Source organism: Cricetulus griseus (assembly GCF_003668045.3).
Source record: "Cricetulus griseus strain 17A/GY chromosome 1 unlocalized genomic scaffold, alternate assembly CriGri-PICRH-1.0 chr1_1, whole genome shotgun sequence".
NCBI classification, from domain to species: Eukaryota; Metazoa; Chordata; class Mammalia; order Rodentia; family Cricetidae; genus Cricetulus; species Cricetulus griseus.
The window spans coordinates 15371226-15388804 of NW_023276807.1; the positions used below are offsets into that span (position 1 = coordinate 15371226).

Sequence of the window (17579 nt, forward strand, 5' to 3'; positions counted from 1 at the left end):
AAAACCAGTCAAACGTAAGCCAGGGCATGCCAGGAGCAGCAAGGCAAGGAGGCCAGAGAAAAGGGCCTCCCATGTGCTAGCAGTCTCTTAAAAACCTATCCTGCTTCATCCTGACCTCAACTTGGCCACGCCCTGACAGGCATGGTTAGGGACACCTGTAGCCAGCCCTTGGAGGTATGGATATGGTATCTCCCTACACACTTTAGTTTACAGTTCCTGGCCAGCAAGAGGACTAGATGATGGACTGAATGTATAGACTATCAATGCAGAATTGCTGCAGAGATGAGAAATTGATGCATGTTTTAAGAATTCTTGGATTCAGTTTGCAAAATATTTTTGTTCAGTATTTTTACATCTATGTTCTCAGGGGAAAAAAATTGTCTGTAATTCTCTTTGTTGAGTCTTTATGTGATTGGGATATCAGGTTAATGGTAGCCTCATAAAATGCATTGAGCAATTGTTTTCCTGTTTATACTTTGTGTATTGGTGTTAACTCTTCTTTGAAGGTCTGGCAGAATGCTACACTAAAATCATCTAGCCATGGGCTTCTTTTGGTTGGGAGATGATTAATGATTCTTTTTTATTTCACTTGGGTTATAGGTCAGATTTAAATTGTCTGATCTTTCATGATGATCATACAAGAGATACAGGGACTGTTCAATCTATGAAAATCAGTAAATATAATCCACCATATAAATGTATGTAAAGAGAAAAAAACATAAACATCTCATTAGATGAAGAATAGGCTTTTGATAAAATGCAACACCCATTTATATAAAAGTCCTGGAGAGATTAGGGGCACAAAGATCATTGCTAGCAACCGTAAAATAAATTTACAGTAAGTCTATAGCCTACATCAAATTACATGGAGAGAAACTCAAATTAGTTCCACCAAATCAAGAATAAGACAAAATTTTACAGTCTCTGTATCTATTCAATATAGTACTTGAAGTCTTAGCTAGAGCAGTAAGAAAACCTAAGGGCAACAAGGGGATACAAATTGGAAAGGAAGAAGTCAAAGTATCTTTATTTGTGAATGATATGATAGTGTACATATGTGAACCTAAAAAATCCATTGGGAAACTCCTACAGCTGATAAATACATTCAACAAAGCACCTGAATACAAGATTAACTCTAAAAAATTAGCAGTCTTCCTAGATGACAAATCAGGCAAACACTACCTTTCACAATAGCCTCAAATTATATATCAGTAATTCTAACTAAGCAAGTGAAAGACTTGTGTAACAAAAACTTCAAGATAATTCTGGTATATATTCATATGTATGTGGATATTAGTCATTACATAAATGAAAACCAACCTATGATATGAAGACACAGAGAAATTAATTAAATAGAAAGGGTCTGAGGGAGAATGTGTATGTGTGTATATACATACCTGGGAGGGGAAATGGAATAGATTTTATGGGTGAAATAGTGAGCAGTTGGAGATGGAGTTAGGGGATTATGTGACAGGTAAAATGGTCGAGGGAAAGAGTGTCTGGGGAGAATGCTGGGATTGGTGGGCATTTGGGGATTTGCTGGAAACCCAGAGCAGTGTAAACTTCCTGGAATCCATGAAGGTGTTCTTAATGAGGACTCCCAGTCATGGGGGATATACACTCTCAACTTGCTATGTCTTATAGTTAAACAAGACTTCCAGTGGAGGGAATGGGTTGAATTCAATTGACTTGTGGGACAAGGGGATTCCATGGAAATCCTCAAACATTCCAGGCTGTTGCTAAGGCAAAGGGTTGCCCTCTGCAACTGACAGCAGGGCCTCACTGCCAATGACAACACTCACAATATTCACGGAACATGGAGAAGTGCTGTGCCTCCATGGAGACTTCACCTCTATTTTCTAGTCTCTTTAGTGACAGAGGTACTCTGCATGAGTGGAAAAACTAAAATCCAGAGGTGAATGGAAGACATGAAAAGAACACGACCCTCTGAATTAACTAAGAAGGTACATTTCAGCTCAGAGTCTGAAGCAGCAAACTCAGGGGCTACTTGGGTCTACACCAGATCCTCAGCATATATAATATAGTTATCAGTTTAGTGCTTTTATGGGACTCCTGAGTGAGAGAATGAGTGCCTCTCTAACTCTTGTGCCTACTTTTGGAGATCTTTTCCTCCTGTTGAGTTGCTGTGCCCAACTTTTGCTTCATCTTACTATATTTTATTTGGTAATGTTGGGTAACTATCTCTTAAGAAGCCTGTTCTTTTCTGATGAGAGGCAGAAAAAGGAGAGTATCTGAAGGAGAGTTGGGGGGCATTATAGCTGGAAGGATTAGAGAGAAGGGAAACTATAATGAGGATATATTTCATGAGACAATAATCTAATTTCGTATAAAATGAAAACACCTGAAAACCAAAACCAAACAAACAAACAAGTCTACTGAAACATGCTAACAAATAACTTGAGACTTAAAACCTACCCAGGAAAATTGTCTTCCCCAGGGAAGAGCACACCAATGGATTATCCAGTATCAAATAATCAGTTCTGAAAACATACTCACAAGTAACATACAGACTCAGCAGGTTGGATTTATTTATATTTGTTATGCATATAACAACACTTAATGAAGAAAGAACCACTGATTTGAAAGAGTGTAATAAGTGGGATCTGAGAGAGTATGGAAGGCAGAAATAGTACTATTATAGTATGAAAAAGGAGAGAGAGAGTGAATTCTCACCAAGTTGCCAATGACTTTCGTGGTTCTTTATTTTTCACCTGTGGGGGGAATACTTCTTCACATTGAACTGCATTGGATGTTTGGTAGTTTGGGGCATGGGTTACTGGCAAAATACTTTTCTAATAGGTGTCAGGCTCTAGTTCAATTCCTCCTACCAAATGAGGAGCCATTAGTCTGGTGTGTGGCTTATGTATGTAACACATTTAGTAAACTTAAATACTAGGGTTTTGAGTACACACAGACCACACACAAGTATTGTGGGAATTACCAATATGGAGTCAGGTAAAATACAAGGGAATTTAATAGGGAAAATCCTTACTTACAAAGTAACCTAGCCAGCCAGCAGGGCAGGAGTAAGTACAGCAAGCCGAAGATGAAAAGGAAGAAAGGCCTTCCACATGCACGCCCCTCACTCTCAAACCTTCCTTAAGTCACCCTGATCAAGCCCTCGCAGGCATGGTCAGGCATTCCTGTAGCCAGCCCCTAGGAGGCATGGTTGCAGTGTCCCCTACACAGAAGAAATGGAAAAAAAATTATTTTGGACATCTAAAAAACAATAGGAACTCTAAAAGATTGGCCTTGGGAGAAAGGATTGTAGAAGTCAGGATACCACAAGAAAGCTCACAGAATCAACTAACCTGGACTCATAGGAGCTCACAGAGACTGCCAAGGAGCCTGCCTGGCACTGACCTAGGCACTTTGCATATATGTTGTAGTTGTGTAGCCTGCAGAACTCCTAACAGTGGGGACAGGGGCTGTCTCCCTCTGATTCTTTTACAGGGCTTTGGGACCCTACTCCTCATACTGAATAGACTTGTCCAGCTTTAATAAATGGGTAGATGCTTAGTCTTACTGCAACGTGATATGTCATGTTTTGTTGATACTCACCAGAGACTTGCCCTTTCCTAAACAGAAATGGAAGAAGATTAGATTGGAGGGTGGGAACAGAAGATGGTGAGGGCAGGGACTGGGAGGAGAGAAATGAGGGGAAACTGTGTAAAATAGATAGATAGATAGATAGATAGATAGGTAAATAAATGGATTGATAAATTTATTATAAAAACAAAGGAAAAGAAAAAGATTGGCCTTGGGAACTTCAAAATTATAGGCTGTTCAAAATTCTAGCAAAAAACGGTTTCTAAAGATGCAGTGTGTATGCTAAATCTGTATTCATAAATTACCACCATTACTATAAAGCGATTATTTGATTATTTGGACACTTGTTTTCTAGCTTCTGAGAAAAAAAACTCTTCTATTATAATAGCTATTTGCTGCTTCTTTTTTTCTGCATTCTAGGCTATGTCAATCAATGAGCAATGATAAAATAGTCTGCTGTTTTAGCAATGATAAAACATACTGCTAATATACCTCTTCTCAAAACTAATAGTGTTTTTTGGGTATGTTCAAAGTCATGGGTCTGTTGTTTTTATAACAATTTAGAGACTAACAAATGCTAATACTAGATGATAATATTTTTTTCAAGTAAAACAAAAATAGGATCATAGTACCATAGCAACAAAGGAAGCATTGGTCAGCAGGTAACAATTAAATAAATCCCTACAGCTGTTTGCTTACTTCTGTTAACTCCCACATGGCTACATTATGATTACTTACATGAGGCTGCAATGCCTTTCATAACAGCAGTCTGAGGAAATTCTGGGTAACAGTTAACAACCACAACATTGAAGGACTGGTGCCAGCTTATGGGTTGTGCTCTTTGCTGCTCTGAATGTTACATCATATTCCGCAGTTGATGACGCTCTTGTTTGCAGGCTGAGGTTGCTGCAAAATGCTCATCTCCTCCCACAGTGAATGCAAAGGCATCTGCCACCTCCTACTATGTCTTCCCACATACCAACATCACTTGAGTTTGCTTATAGGTTCTTGCTTAATACATTGTTTCTCCTACATGTTCATCTGTATAAAACACTGATGTAATTTCCTTTTGAAATAAAAATATAGCACAGGGCTCATGGTAATACTACTTATGTATATTTTATACAATCAACTGTATTTGAATAAGATACTGATAGGTACTGTTTTATAATTTTCTTCCAAAATGTTATTAAAAATTTTAGTACATGTGCAAATAGTGCAAGTTTGAGTTTTTTACTTTTTTTAAAAATGGAGTATGCTGGATGTCTCTACAATTTTGTTCAAATGACTACAGAACCTGGAAAAGCTGTTGCTGCTATTGATGCATAACATACTGCTATTATTGGTATTTTTATATAAATATAAATATATATATATACATAAAAAATTTAGTACATGAAAATCCATTTCCTCCCTCGTCATACTGAAAGTACCTTCATCTCTTTCTAGTTCCTCTATATCTGCTTATAAGCCTATGTGACAGATGGTGTGCTATTCCACTTTCAGAGGCAGGTCCATCCTCTGATAAACACAAAATGAGATTTCCTCTACTTGCTTTTATCATAAGAAGAAACTTTTACTTCTTTCCTACAATCGAATTCTTTATACATTTTTTAAAACTTTTTTTCTACAATCAAATTCTCTACAAGTTTTCAATGAGTTCCTAATATGTCAAATCAAAATTACTACCCTTAAATGCTCCATTTTAAGAAGGATGACTATCATTAAGATACATGTCTAATATAATTCAGGAAAGAAAGGACCTAGAATGGTCCATGAATATATGTATGCATACACACATGTATACATTAAAGTTCAACCATCTGACATAGTTAACTTCATGTGTTAACTATAGTGTTAAGTATAGTGTACCTATAACTGTATATATAGTGTATACACACATGTGTACATTAAAGTTCAACCGTTTACCATATAGTTAACTTCATGTGTTAACTATAGTGTATCTTTAACTGTATATATATATAGAAAGAGAGAGAGTGTATAGTGGTAAGCAATGATATAACAATATTATTTAATATTTTCTTGATAAATTCCAAAACTATAGTTATTTAAGACTATATAAATATTCCATAATTCAGAATATATTCCTAGGCATTCTTTTTTAATTTTCTACACTGTTCTCCTTTATTATTACTGATTTGAGAAGTGAATATATCCTGCTTTGATCATATTCAGAACCTCCTATTATTCTGCTAAATGTACACAGTATTAAACCGACTCCTCATGAATTATCCTTATACCCATAAATAGTGCATTTCTCAATCCTCATCAGAGAAGCTTCCATATGCAGTAGGTGGTGATTAATGCCCACAACCACCCAAGGTATGGAGAATAAGAGACTGTGAAATGCTCAGTCCTAAATGAGACACCACTACACCCTTTATTCCAAGGCTAAAAGATCATCATATAAGAGAAGATAGAAAGAGTGCAAGAGCCAGTGGTGGCAGATGACTACAAGCATGGTCTTCCAGACACAGCTGGGTAACTGCACATATGAACTCACAGTGTCTTAGTTAGGGTTTCTATTGATGTGAAGAGACACCATGACCATGGCAACTCTTATAAAGGAAAACCTTTAAATGGGGAGGAAGTTTCCTTACAGTTCAGAGGTTGAGTCCATTACCATCACAGTGGGACATAGTGATTGGCATGTGGGTAGACATTGTGATGGAGAAGTAGCCAATAGTCCTACATTTTGCAGGTAACAGTAAGTGATCTGAGACACTAGGTGTGGCTTGAGCATATATGAAAACTCAAAGCTTGCCTCTACAGTGATATACTTCCTCCTACAAGGCCACACCCACTCCAAGAAGGCCATACCTTTTCCAACAAAGCCACACCTCCTAATAGTGCTGCTCCTTTTGGGGGCCATTTTCTTTCAAAACACCACACAGTGGTTATGACTGTATGCATAATACCCATGCAAGCTTAAACCAAACATAATCCTAGGATGACAATGCAGGTGGGCATAGCTGTGGAGTTATTGGCCACTGATAGCAGCTAAGAGAGAAACAGTCAATGTTAATGTTCTTCAAGAGTTTTGGTCCTGATAACTCAACCACAATCCAGTGGAAGGCTACAGGTCCATGTTTTTGTTTTCCCTTATTGAATTAATTTACACATCTTATGTGTGTAACTAGTAAAAGACACACACACACACACAAATATATGAAACATAAATTAAATATGTGTACATATGAATGAATCTGCCTTCTTATCTATTGACCAATTTAATTTACACAACACTCAGGTCAAGCAAGACAGACTTGTCAAGTTTAGAGATTCTGACACAATGCATTGTTTTATGACTTCTCACTTAAGGCCTTAACATCATTTATTGAAGAAAGCAATAAAATTGTCTATTTTTCTGTTATTAAAGGCTAATTTCTTATTTGTGGAAGCTCAACTTTCATCTTTTCTATGGAAAATAAGTGAACACCCACTAACTGATATTCAATAATTATTAATGTTATTACTTTTACTTACTATTTGTATGAATGTGTACATGCCATAACATACATTTGGAGGTCCAAGGGCCACTTTTGTGGAGTTGGTCCTTTTCTTCCACTCTATGTTGTTTCCAGGGATGGAATTCAAGCTTCTGGGATAAGGGCCTAACTGCTGAGACACACCACCACCCTCATGAACTGAATTTTGTAGAATCCTTCACACTTTCTAGTTAGGAGATGGTGCCTTATGTCTCAATCATAAGTTGATGATTAAACATTAGTAAATGTACAGAATTCATTTAATGAAAACTGAGACTTAGTCAATTTAATAACATAAACATTATCATTATTTTGATACAACATTCTGATTAGAGTTAGAAAATATAACTTAATTTGGCATTCTGAGGCATTCCTGACACAAACTTTAGCATAATATTGCTCCATGAAGTGTCACCAACTATTACCCCTACAAAATCTGCTGGTGTACTGATTTCTAAATTATGCAAGGAAGGAAAACTGTGAAATACAACAGTGGCCATTTACATTCTGTTCTTCCAGCTTATGGAGTAAAATGGACTTACACACCTCACTGAAGCACTGATTGCATTATTTTAGAATTAAGACATTTACTACAGAGTACTAATCTGCATTGTAAGGCAAATCAATGAACAATAAAAATTTTGGGATAGAGCTCATTCTTAAAATGTTAGGAATTTGAAGTTGGCAATGTTGATTTTAATGCAATTTTACTTATTAAAACATTACAGATTTGAAATTGGAAATCATCACATGCTGTTCATCGATTAGTCAGTCTATTTATTTTGGTAAAACTGTAGTGTCTGAACAGAGACTAATAGGTTAGAAATCCCACCTAGAACAATAGTAATGACTTCTTTATCAACTAATTTAACTACGGGAACCGAGTTGATTTCTAATACCCTAAAGCTTTCAGACATTTCATAAGAAGTGGTTACTCATCTCATAATGGCAGTTTTGATGATGGTAGGGTATAGGGCAGGCTTACTTATTATACCTAACATAACAAGGGGAAGATGAAAAGTTCCTATGATGGAAAGACACAATCTTACAGAGAATTAAGACATCAGTTGAGGGTTGGAGTCCTACTATACATTAGTCTTATGTATTGTTCCAGAATACATTTTACCAATCTGAAACTTCACCTCTGATGGTTATAAATATTAATGTCCAGCTATGTTATCATCATCTGAACTGGAAAATCAAATATCAGGAATAATATGGACAAATGAGAGGTTCTGTGCTTGTGTGTGTGTGTGTCCGTTTGTTTTAGTTCTTTGTGGTTCCTGTGATAGTTAAAGTAGACAGATATTGTCCTTTGCCTGGAGCTAAGCAAGGCAAGAAAGAAAACAAAAATCAGTCTGAAGGACTGTCACAAATAGTATAGCCTATAAACAGCATTGGGAGAGAGATACAGTCACAACCCTCAGGACATTCATGTTCTAACAGGTAAGCAAACAATAAAGAGCTTTCTATCTATCTATCTATCTATCTATCTATCTATCTATCTATCTATCTATCTATGACCAAAACATAATAAATACCTTCAAGAGAAATAAACTGGGAAAGAGGTTAAGAACAATAACTCAATATGTTGAATAGAGTTATCGGTGATGCCAAGAACCTGTCACAGCAGCATTGCATAATAGAAAGCAACCAAGGAAGTTACTTTAGACTTGTATTTGAAGAAGTTCCTGCACATGCAGGTATCAGACAATGCTAAAGGAAAAGGAAATATCCATGTTAATATTTTTAAGAAGAATCTTCAAAGCTCTAGAGTTATCAGTTGGCTTGCATTTCACATAAACAAAAAGCCAAAACATGTAAAAACACAAGGATGCCACAAGGGCATTACAGAGAAAAAAATCACAGAAATGGCAGGGGCAAGGGGGAGTCCACATTTATATGATGCACATGGATCACAAATGTGGCCAGATTGTATTTGTCTTACACGTATTTATGCTGAATTTGGTTAGTCATTTCAAAAGTCAGACTACAATCAGACAAACACTTTCAAGCAAGGTGATAAATGATAAGGATACACTGTTGGCCTGGAAATAAATTCCCAACCATGTCCAGTATATGTTTCAGCTGATAAGATAGAAATGGAGTTATTACAAGGTATAATATATGAGAAAGTGATGCATGTCATTGATATCCACTATAAAAGTAGGATAACTTAGCCTGCAAGCTATGTATGTAGGGATGTATATGCATTAAATAATAATTAGTGAACAAAAGAGGGCATTAACTTGAAGGAGAGCAGGGAGAGATGCATGGGGGGGTTGGAGGAAGAAAAGGAAAGGGAGAAATTTGTAATTAAATTATCATTCCTCTATATCTAGATAGATAGATATATAGAGATAATACTCCTAAACAAAAAAGACTTATTAACTGTGCCTAACACATTTTACCTGATAAAGTCATTCAGCAGTCTCTTTCTATTATAATAGATTTTAAAAATCAATTTCACCGATGCTTTTTTATGTTTAAACCCTTTGCATATATTATCCTGTTTCACATTCACAATTGTTGTGATTAAAGTGAGTACATTAGGGCCATTTTCATTTTAAAGAACCATAAACTGATCCTCTGAACATTTAAGTAACTTATCTAAAGCCATATACAATGAGATGTTTATATAAAGAGACCTGGCCTCAGTATACATATGTTTATCTGGTCTGTTTCTAACTAAATAGACTAAATTGCCTTACTAAGCCTAGCACTAAATATTTCATTGGAAAACCAAAGGAAGAAAGAATGAGCATCATCAGTCTTCAGAATGAGATCTATTTAGGAAGGTTTCCAGATGAGACTCAAATAGTAGCTATGCACATGCAATTAACAGATACTCAACTTAGTGTGACGTTATTCGATAATTGTGCCTTGACAAAGATTAATATTGGGATTGGACATGTAACTAGAAAATGTGGCTAGAACTTAATGCTTGTACACTTAAGGGAATCTATGCTATTTGTCCTTTCCAATTTTCTATACCACTACTAGTCCATGGATCTTATCTGCCGGCCACCTTCTCTGAGGCTTTTACTGAGTACACAAATTTCCAGTTTCTTCATTTGTAAATTAACCTCAGCTATCTATGTTCTGGACTGAGGATCTTTCTAAGCTCTTCCAGGGAACTTTACTCAGCATTCTCTCAATATCTCATAATATCTCAAGCCCCTGGGTAAGACTTATACTGAAGCCCTTGTTTCTAGAATGTTCAATTGTTAACCTTAAGAATCTATGCATTTATGTTCCCCTGTCTCTTGGGAAATCAGTAGAGAATGCAACTCAGTTTGCATCTGAATTTTCCATCCTCTATTATTCTCACATTGCATGGTGAGTTTAAATTTCTAACTGTCTAAGTTAACATTTATATGCCTCTGTTAATATACCTTGTACTACCTGACAGGCTACCACACAAAAGGCATTTGTTACTTTAAAATACTATCATTATCTTACTATAAATAATACATATTCAATCTCATCCATCTTTTTATTCTACATTTTCCTACGAATTATAAATTATCAAAATACATGTCAACGGCTTATAAAAGGGAAAGGTGACATAAAATCATGTACTTTTGAGCATACGTTTCTCTTATTAGTGTTTCTGGCTGTGGATTGATGTATACAATACACAGGTTGGTGATGAATACTCATGTCAGATGAGAAGAAAGTGCCAACATGCCAGGTCTTGTAATAAGTGTCCTGTGTGCCCAATTTATTTAAGATTTGTATCAAATCTATGCATAGAAAATTAATGTGCAGTGTGAACTCCCTTCCAAAAAGTTACTAGAGATCAAAGACACAATTTAAAACTAGGAATGGATAAGAAACAGTTTGTAAATTCAAAAATCACTTACAGGAACCAGGAATTTTTTAATCTCTTCCAAGGCATGACTCATCCGTGAATAAGCCTCGCCAGGTGGAGCAAACACTTCAATTAATACATGCAGCTCATCACTCAGGTGTGCATACTTGGCCTCCCCGCTCTTCCTCAGCTCTTCTTCCTGTAAAAAGGTTATTTTTAGAAATACGGATCCACTCATTTTGCATTGATTTAACATTTCCTGAGATTATGACAGGGCCACAATCTAAGTAAATTTTCCAAAAGTAGGAGGAAACTGTTGGAGAAATGATAATTTGTTGCAAGCCAGTTGACAATTTTCAAATAATTCTTCAGAGTTTAAATCATCCACAACAAATTTCAATAGGCTGGGTGAAATGTTAACCTTTTGATGTTCAGATCCCTAATTGCTGTTAATCCTTGCACACACATTACTATGTTCTTGAAGGGCAAGGTTCTTTTAGTACTTGCTATATAGTATATGGTACTTAATGATATTTGCTGCTCTGATAGAGGACAGAACTTGGGTCCTCAGAACACATATTGTTCAGATTCCATTCACCTGAAAATCTAGCCCTTCTGTTTTGTTCTACACATACACACACACACACACACACACACACACACACACACCAAGAGCAGAACTAAGAAAACTGCATCCATGCAGCCTGTTTGCTGGCTTAGCTACCTTTATTCACTCATACAGTTCAGGACCTAGACTAGGTGCCACCTACAGTGGGCTGAGTCAACTGACAACCAAGACAGTCCCTTGTGGATACGCCCACAGGCCTATGTAAGATAATTCCTCAGGCAAGACTACCTTCCCAGGTGATTCTTCAGTGTAGCAAGTTGGCTTTTAAAATCAGGCATTATGTCTTAATTTACTAAAGATCCCTTCAATAGAAGTACAAATGTAACTTACAGGAGCACACTGTGTGACCTGAAGCTGGCATATTGCTATATGGACACAGAGTAGTCTGAGCAACTCCAGCAAATGGAGAGTCCTTAATTTTGTGAGTGTTTGTATAGCTTATAGAAAATAAGATAATCTAAGTTGCTGAGGTGACACATGACTGTAAGCCTGCTACACTGGAGCTAAAGCAAGAGAAGCCAGTGTCCAAGACCCAAATGGGCAGAAAGAGTGAGCTCTTCTCCCATGTTACAAAAATAAAAAGATAAATGATAAACAGGCAAGCCAGCTTTAGATTTCCATGCAAACACTATGAAATGCAGAAAAGTTTCAAATAAATGCCATATTGTTAATACCAGAGAAGTTAAAGCTTTATGTTTCTTCTGGGATGGAGCAAATCACTTAATTATGGGTTTCTTTTCATGATTTTAAAATTTTTGATTTTTTTATTTTATCTATCTTTTATTGATTTTTTGTGGATTTCAGATCATTCATCCTGATTGCACTGATCTCCCTCTCCCCTGGCATCTTCCCTCTGCCTATGGACCTCCCCACTAAAACAAAACAAAACTTAAAAGAAAAAACAAAAAACCTACATCCCTCCCCCCCCCACCTCCCATCCCCATCTGTCCCTGGTGCAAACTTTCCCTCATCACTACCCAGGCTAGCCCTCCAGTACTGCCTCAGCTAGCTTACCAATGCAGCCTACAGCAAGTGGAGGGGCCAGTCTCCTGCTGCAGGTTGTCAGATCCTGCTTGGCTGAACTCACACCACCAGCAACAGCTCTACTATTTTGCCCAGGTGAAGTGAAGGGCCTTCTCTCCTGATTACTGTAGCTGGTAAATGGAGGGAGGGGGGTGGGATCAGCTCTCCTACTCTAACACTCTCAGGCTTAACTAACCTGTGGCCCAACAACAGGGTCAGCTCTAGTGTGCTGCCCAGGTGAGTTACACTCCTGTGGTGCCATGCCTGTGGTGCATGCCTAGTCTGTTTCATGATAACCAGTGCTAATAATCCCCCCTTCCACATGTTAGCATATAAATTTGGCAAACTTTGACTCACTATTTGAGATGTGTAGCTGCTTACCCACAGAATGCTGAAAGTAGTAAGAATAGTCACATAGCAAGATGTAATCACACATCACTATTGGTAAATGTTCTCAGCATACATAGCTCATGTTCAAAACAATATATCAAATTATGCATGAACAAAGGAGTTCATGTCTTCTAAGATCCAAATTAATTTTCCACAAGTAGCTTTTCCAGTGACACAAACTAAATAATAGAAAAGTTGAAAATGCATTATGTACAGTATATGCAGTTTTATACTTTGGTTTCTACTTTAGCAATCATTATTGTCATATTTTATCCCAAAAGTTATAATTTACTAAAGTGCTTTTTGCAGGCTTTTTCTTCTTAATGCCTGAGGGATATTTTGTCTAACATAAACCCTCTTCAGAAATAAATAAGTCTATTGTCTGAAGGACTCTCACCATCAAGAAGTTCAAATAAACACACATTTATTATTCATATTGTGGCCTGAATGGGATTTGTGTAAATCCCCAGTTTAAAAACATTTTTTAAATAGGCGTATGTAGAAAAATCTTAAGTCATTATAAATAAGTAGTGTAAATTATATACACACAAAAGAGATACACAAGTACATGGTACAGAAATAATCACTAGATTCTAAGCAGTATCTCAACTCTGATTGTCTGTACTTCCAAATACTGGGTCTCCTTGTACTGCTTGTGGTAAGATTTCACTTAGACTAAGGCCTTTCTTATTCCAAGTGGTCATCTCTATGAAGGGAATCTTTTCAAGGTTACACATTTCAGACTCTGTAGGTTTGCAAAAGCTACAGTTTAGGAATATGGCTGTCTTAGTTGGGGTTTCCCTTGTTGCATGACAGAAAAAAAAAAAAAACATGAAACACCATGACAAAAAAAGCAAGTTGAGAGGAAAAGGTTTATTCTGCTTACACTTCTATATTGCTGTTCATCATCAAAGGAATCAGGACAGGAACTCAAACAGGGCAGGAACCTACAGGCAGGAGCTGATGCAAAGGCCATGGAGGGGTGCTGCTTACTAGCTTGTTCCCCATTGCTTGCTCAACCTAATTTCTTATAAAACCCAGGACCACCAGTCCACGGATGGCACAATAGGCTGGGCCCTCCTCCATCAGTCACTATTTTTTTTTTAAATGTCATATAGGCCTGCCCACAACCTGATCTTATGGAGGCATTTTCTTAATTGAGGTTCTCCCTCTCAGAGAATTCCTGGTTGTGTCAAGCTGACATAAAACTGTCCTTTAAAGAGGTCTAAGTAACTACATCTTGAACTCTTGACCATTGGATAAGATGTTTCCCTTCTTAAAACCACTCCTCTTGAAGAACTTTGGACACCAGGACTAATAAGACCAGTAGATAGGTATTTTTATGAGAAGAGAGATAAACTACCTCCCAAAAATGGATGACCTACAATTCCAACTATACCCAACCCAGTACAATGATTCTTCATGCTGAGGTTGTACCTGAAGCAGAAGAAATCTGAGAAGAAACATTTTGGTCCCCTTAAGAAGGGATAATGTTGCTGAGCAGTGGTGGCACATATCTTTAATTACAGCTTTCATGAGGCAGAGGCAGGCACATCTCTGTGAGTTAGAGCCTGGTCTACAAAGTGAGTTACAGGACAGCCAGAACTGTTACACAGAGAAAGCCTGTCTCAAAAAAAAAAAAATAGGATAATTTTAACCGAATCAATAATGATTTCTTGGGGCCTAACTTGAAGAACCAGAACTGAGACAATGATCAACTAGACCCACAACATGATCAGGGATACTTAATACACAGACTTTATGCCCCCCTGAGTCTATTACTCCTCTGCTCTAATTCAGAGTACATGTCAGTGTTCATGAGTCAAACTTTCAGTCAGTAGACCCTCCATCTATTTGCTTGGCATCACTGAAACTATTTACTCTTCATCTTTACAATGTACTGATTACATCTCCTATCTGTGCTTTTTACCATTATGTGGTCCTGACTGACGTATCAGGATGGTTGTCCAAATCGAGTCTTGATTGGGGAAGCATGGAAGCTAGATTGTTGCCATGGTTATAATCAATAGAACCAAGGATGTCATTTTAAAAAAAAGTCTATGATTCTGACATAGATAAATCAGTGTTGCAATACTGAAGTTTATCATGAAATTTGAAACTGTAGCTTGACCAAATGGAATGTACTGGACAATTTTTGGACAGTATGTCAGTCTTCCTCAAGAATTATACTTGTGTTGATATAGTGGATTTGAAATCTAGCTACTTAGTATGGGTAATCACAGATGTTTATTTTGTGGGAACAAGGTGATTTGAGGACCATATTATTTCCTTTCATCCTTGTTGTGACAAAAGCAACTCAAGAAAGGGTGGATTTATGTTGGCTCACAACTTGAAGCAGCAAGCTGTCAGAGTAGAATACAGGGATTCAAGAACTTGAGGTCACATTGTATCAGGAGAAAGAAGAAAGTGATGAATGTTAGCATTCCTGTTGTTTTAGTCTTAATGGTGCTGCCTACATTTAGGATGCACCTTCTGGTATCAAGAAAACCAATGAAGTTGCCCCCCCAAGATATATCTAGATATGTGTCTCTAGGAACTTCTAGGTCCCAACACAATTAACTAGATAGTAAGCCTCACATGGACACAGTTATTTAAAAGAGCATTCTAATCTCTTTCATTCCCTCTAGATCCTTACAAATGCCAGCAGTCAGAAGAGGCAAATCAAGCTGGATGTCTGCAAAAATGCCATTTGAATACATGCCAATTGAGTTAAAGGGGGAAATACAAATACTTGGATAAAATGTGAGTTTCTAGAACTAAAAGAGACAACAAAATGCAGTTATAAAAAAAATGATCCATCCCCTCTTGTATCCATATTCCTGGCCTAGATCTGGTTGTGCAGCTCCTGTACCCTCAATCATTGAAGAACTCCCTATAACTGAGCCCAGCCCACCATCTCCTCAAGCCTAGGCTTAGTTTCAAATGCAAAGCTTGTACACTGACTCTCCTAGGTGGATTCCTCAGGACCATCCTTTTACTCCTGGGTCAGCTCTGGTAGTAGCTCCTGCAAACTATTCCATAATGAACTATGAATGAGAGAAATATATTAGCCCAGGGCCAAGTCCTCCTCTGCCATCTCCACACTCCATACCCAGATCTGGTCACTCAGATCTTAAAACTATTGTTCAGGTGAAAGACTTCTACATATAAAGTTTAAATCTCAGAAGAGATTGAAGGAAGTAAGAGAAAACATCCTTGCTGCTCATAAAATCAAAGAATTAATGTTATAAAGATGACCATTATACTAGCAGCAATTTAGAGTTAATATAATCCCAATGAAAATCCCTGTGGCTGCTGGGTGTTTGTGGTGCACGCCTTTAATCCCAGCACTCAGGAGGCAGAGGCAGGCAGATCTCTGTGAGTTCAAGGCCAGTCTGGTCTCTAGAGCGAGTGCCAGGATAGACTCCAAAGCTACACAGAGAAACCCTCTCTCGAAAAAACAAAAAAAAGAAAGAAAGGAAGGAAGGAAGGAAGGAAGGAAGGAAGAAAGGAAGAAAAAAGAAAAAAAGAAAATCCCTGTGGCATTCTTCACACAAATAGAAAAGTACATTCTAAAGTTCACTTGTAAATACAAAGGATCCTAGATAGCTAAAGCAAATTTGAGGAAAAAGAACAATAGTGGAAGGATTACTATGCTACATTTCAAGCCATATTCAGAGCTGTAGTAATAAAAATAGCATAGTACTGCCACTAGAAAAGACAAGAAGAGTAATAGAATAAAAAGAAAACCCAAACATGAGTGTGTATAACTATGGACATCTGATATTTGACAAAGATACCAAAAATACACACTGGAGGAAATATAAAACCTTCAACAAATGTTGTTAGGGAAACTGGGTGCCCACATGAAGAAAATTTAAATTATAACTATGTTTATCACCTTTCACAAAAATTAACTCCAAATGCATCAAAGGTCTCAATGTGAAACCTGAAGCACTGAAGTTTCTAGAAGAAAGTATAAGCATTCTTTCTAGAAGAAAGAATCCTATAAGACAGAGGAGTAGGAAAGGACTTGCCGAATAGGGATCTATATGCTCAGCGATTAAGGCCAATAATTGACAATTGTTACTCAGAAAATGAAACAATTAATTGAATAAAGTAGAAGCCCAAGGAGTGGGAGAGAATATTTGCCAGCTATACATTTGACAGATGATTAATATCCAGCATACATAAACAATTTTCAAAATGTCAAGAAAACAAATGACCAAATTAAAAATTGGTCTGTATATCAGAAGAGTTATTTCTCAAAAGAAAAAACATGGATAAGAAACATCTTTAAAATGTTCAATAGTGCCTGGGAATGCAGCTTAGCAGTTGAGAACACTTACTGCTCTTTCTGAGAACCGGGGGTTGGTTTCTAGCACCCACATGAGACAGATAACAATCACTGATAACACAAGCTCCAGAGTATCCAATGCCCTCTTCTGGACTCCATGGGTATCTGCATGCATGTGGTGCACATAAACTCATGCATGCTCTCAGGCATACATATAAATAAAAATAAATATTTTGAAATCATGTGTTGAACATGCTTTGTAATTAGAGGAATGCAAATTAAAAGTAATTTTGAGATTCCATCTTAGCCTGATCAAATGGTTAAAATCAAGAAAACATCTGACATTGC

At 37.1% G+C, this 17579-nt stretch overlaps 1 protein-coding gene across 2 annotated transcripts in view; it reads right to left on the reverse strand.

The window, feature by feature from the left end:
• The window catches only part of Khdrbs2 (KH RNA binding domain containing, signal transduction associated 2), a 409392-nt gene that overhangs the window by 207434 nt on the left and 184379 nt on the right, over positions 1–17579 (reverse strand). For both annotated transcript variants that reach the window (XM_027392834.2, XM_035453236.1), the window contains exon 4: positions 10946–11092. In XM_027392834.2, coding sequence (XP_027248635.1) covers positions 10946–11092 — 147 coding nt within the window. The remainder of the gene's footprint in view (positions 1–10945; positions 11093–17579) is intronic.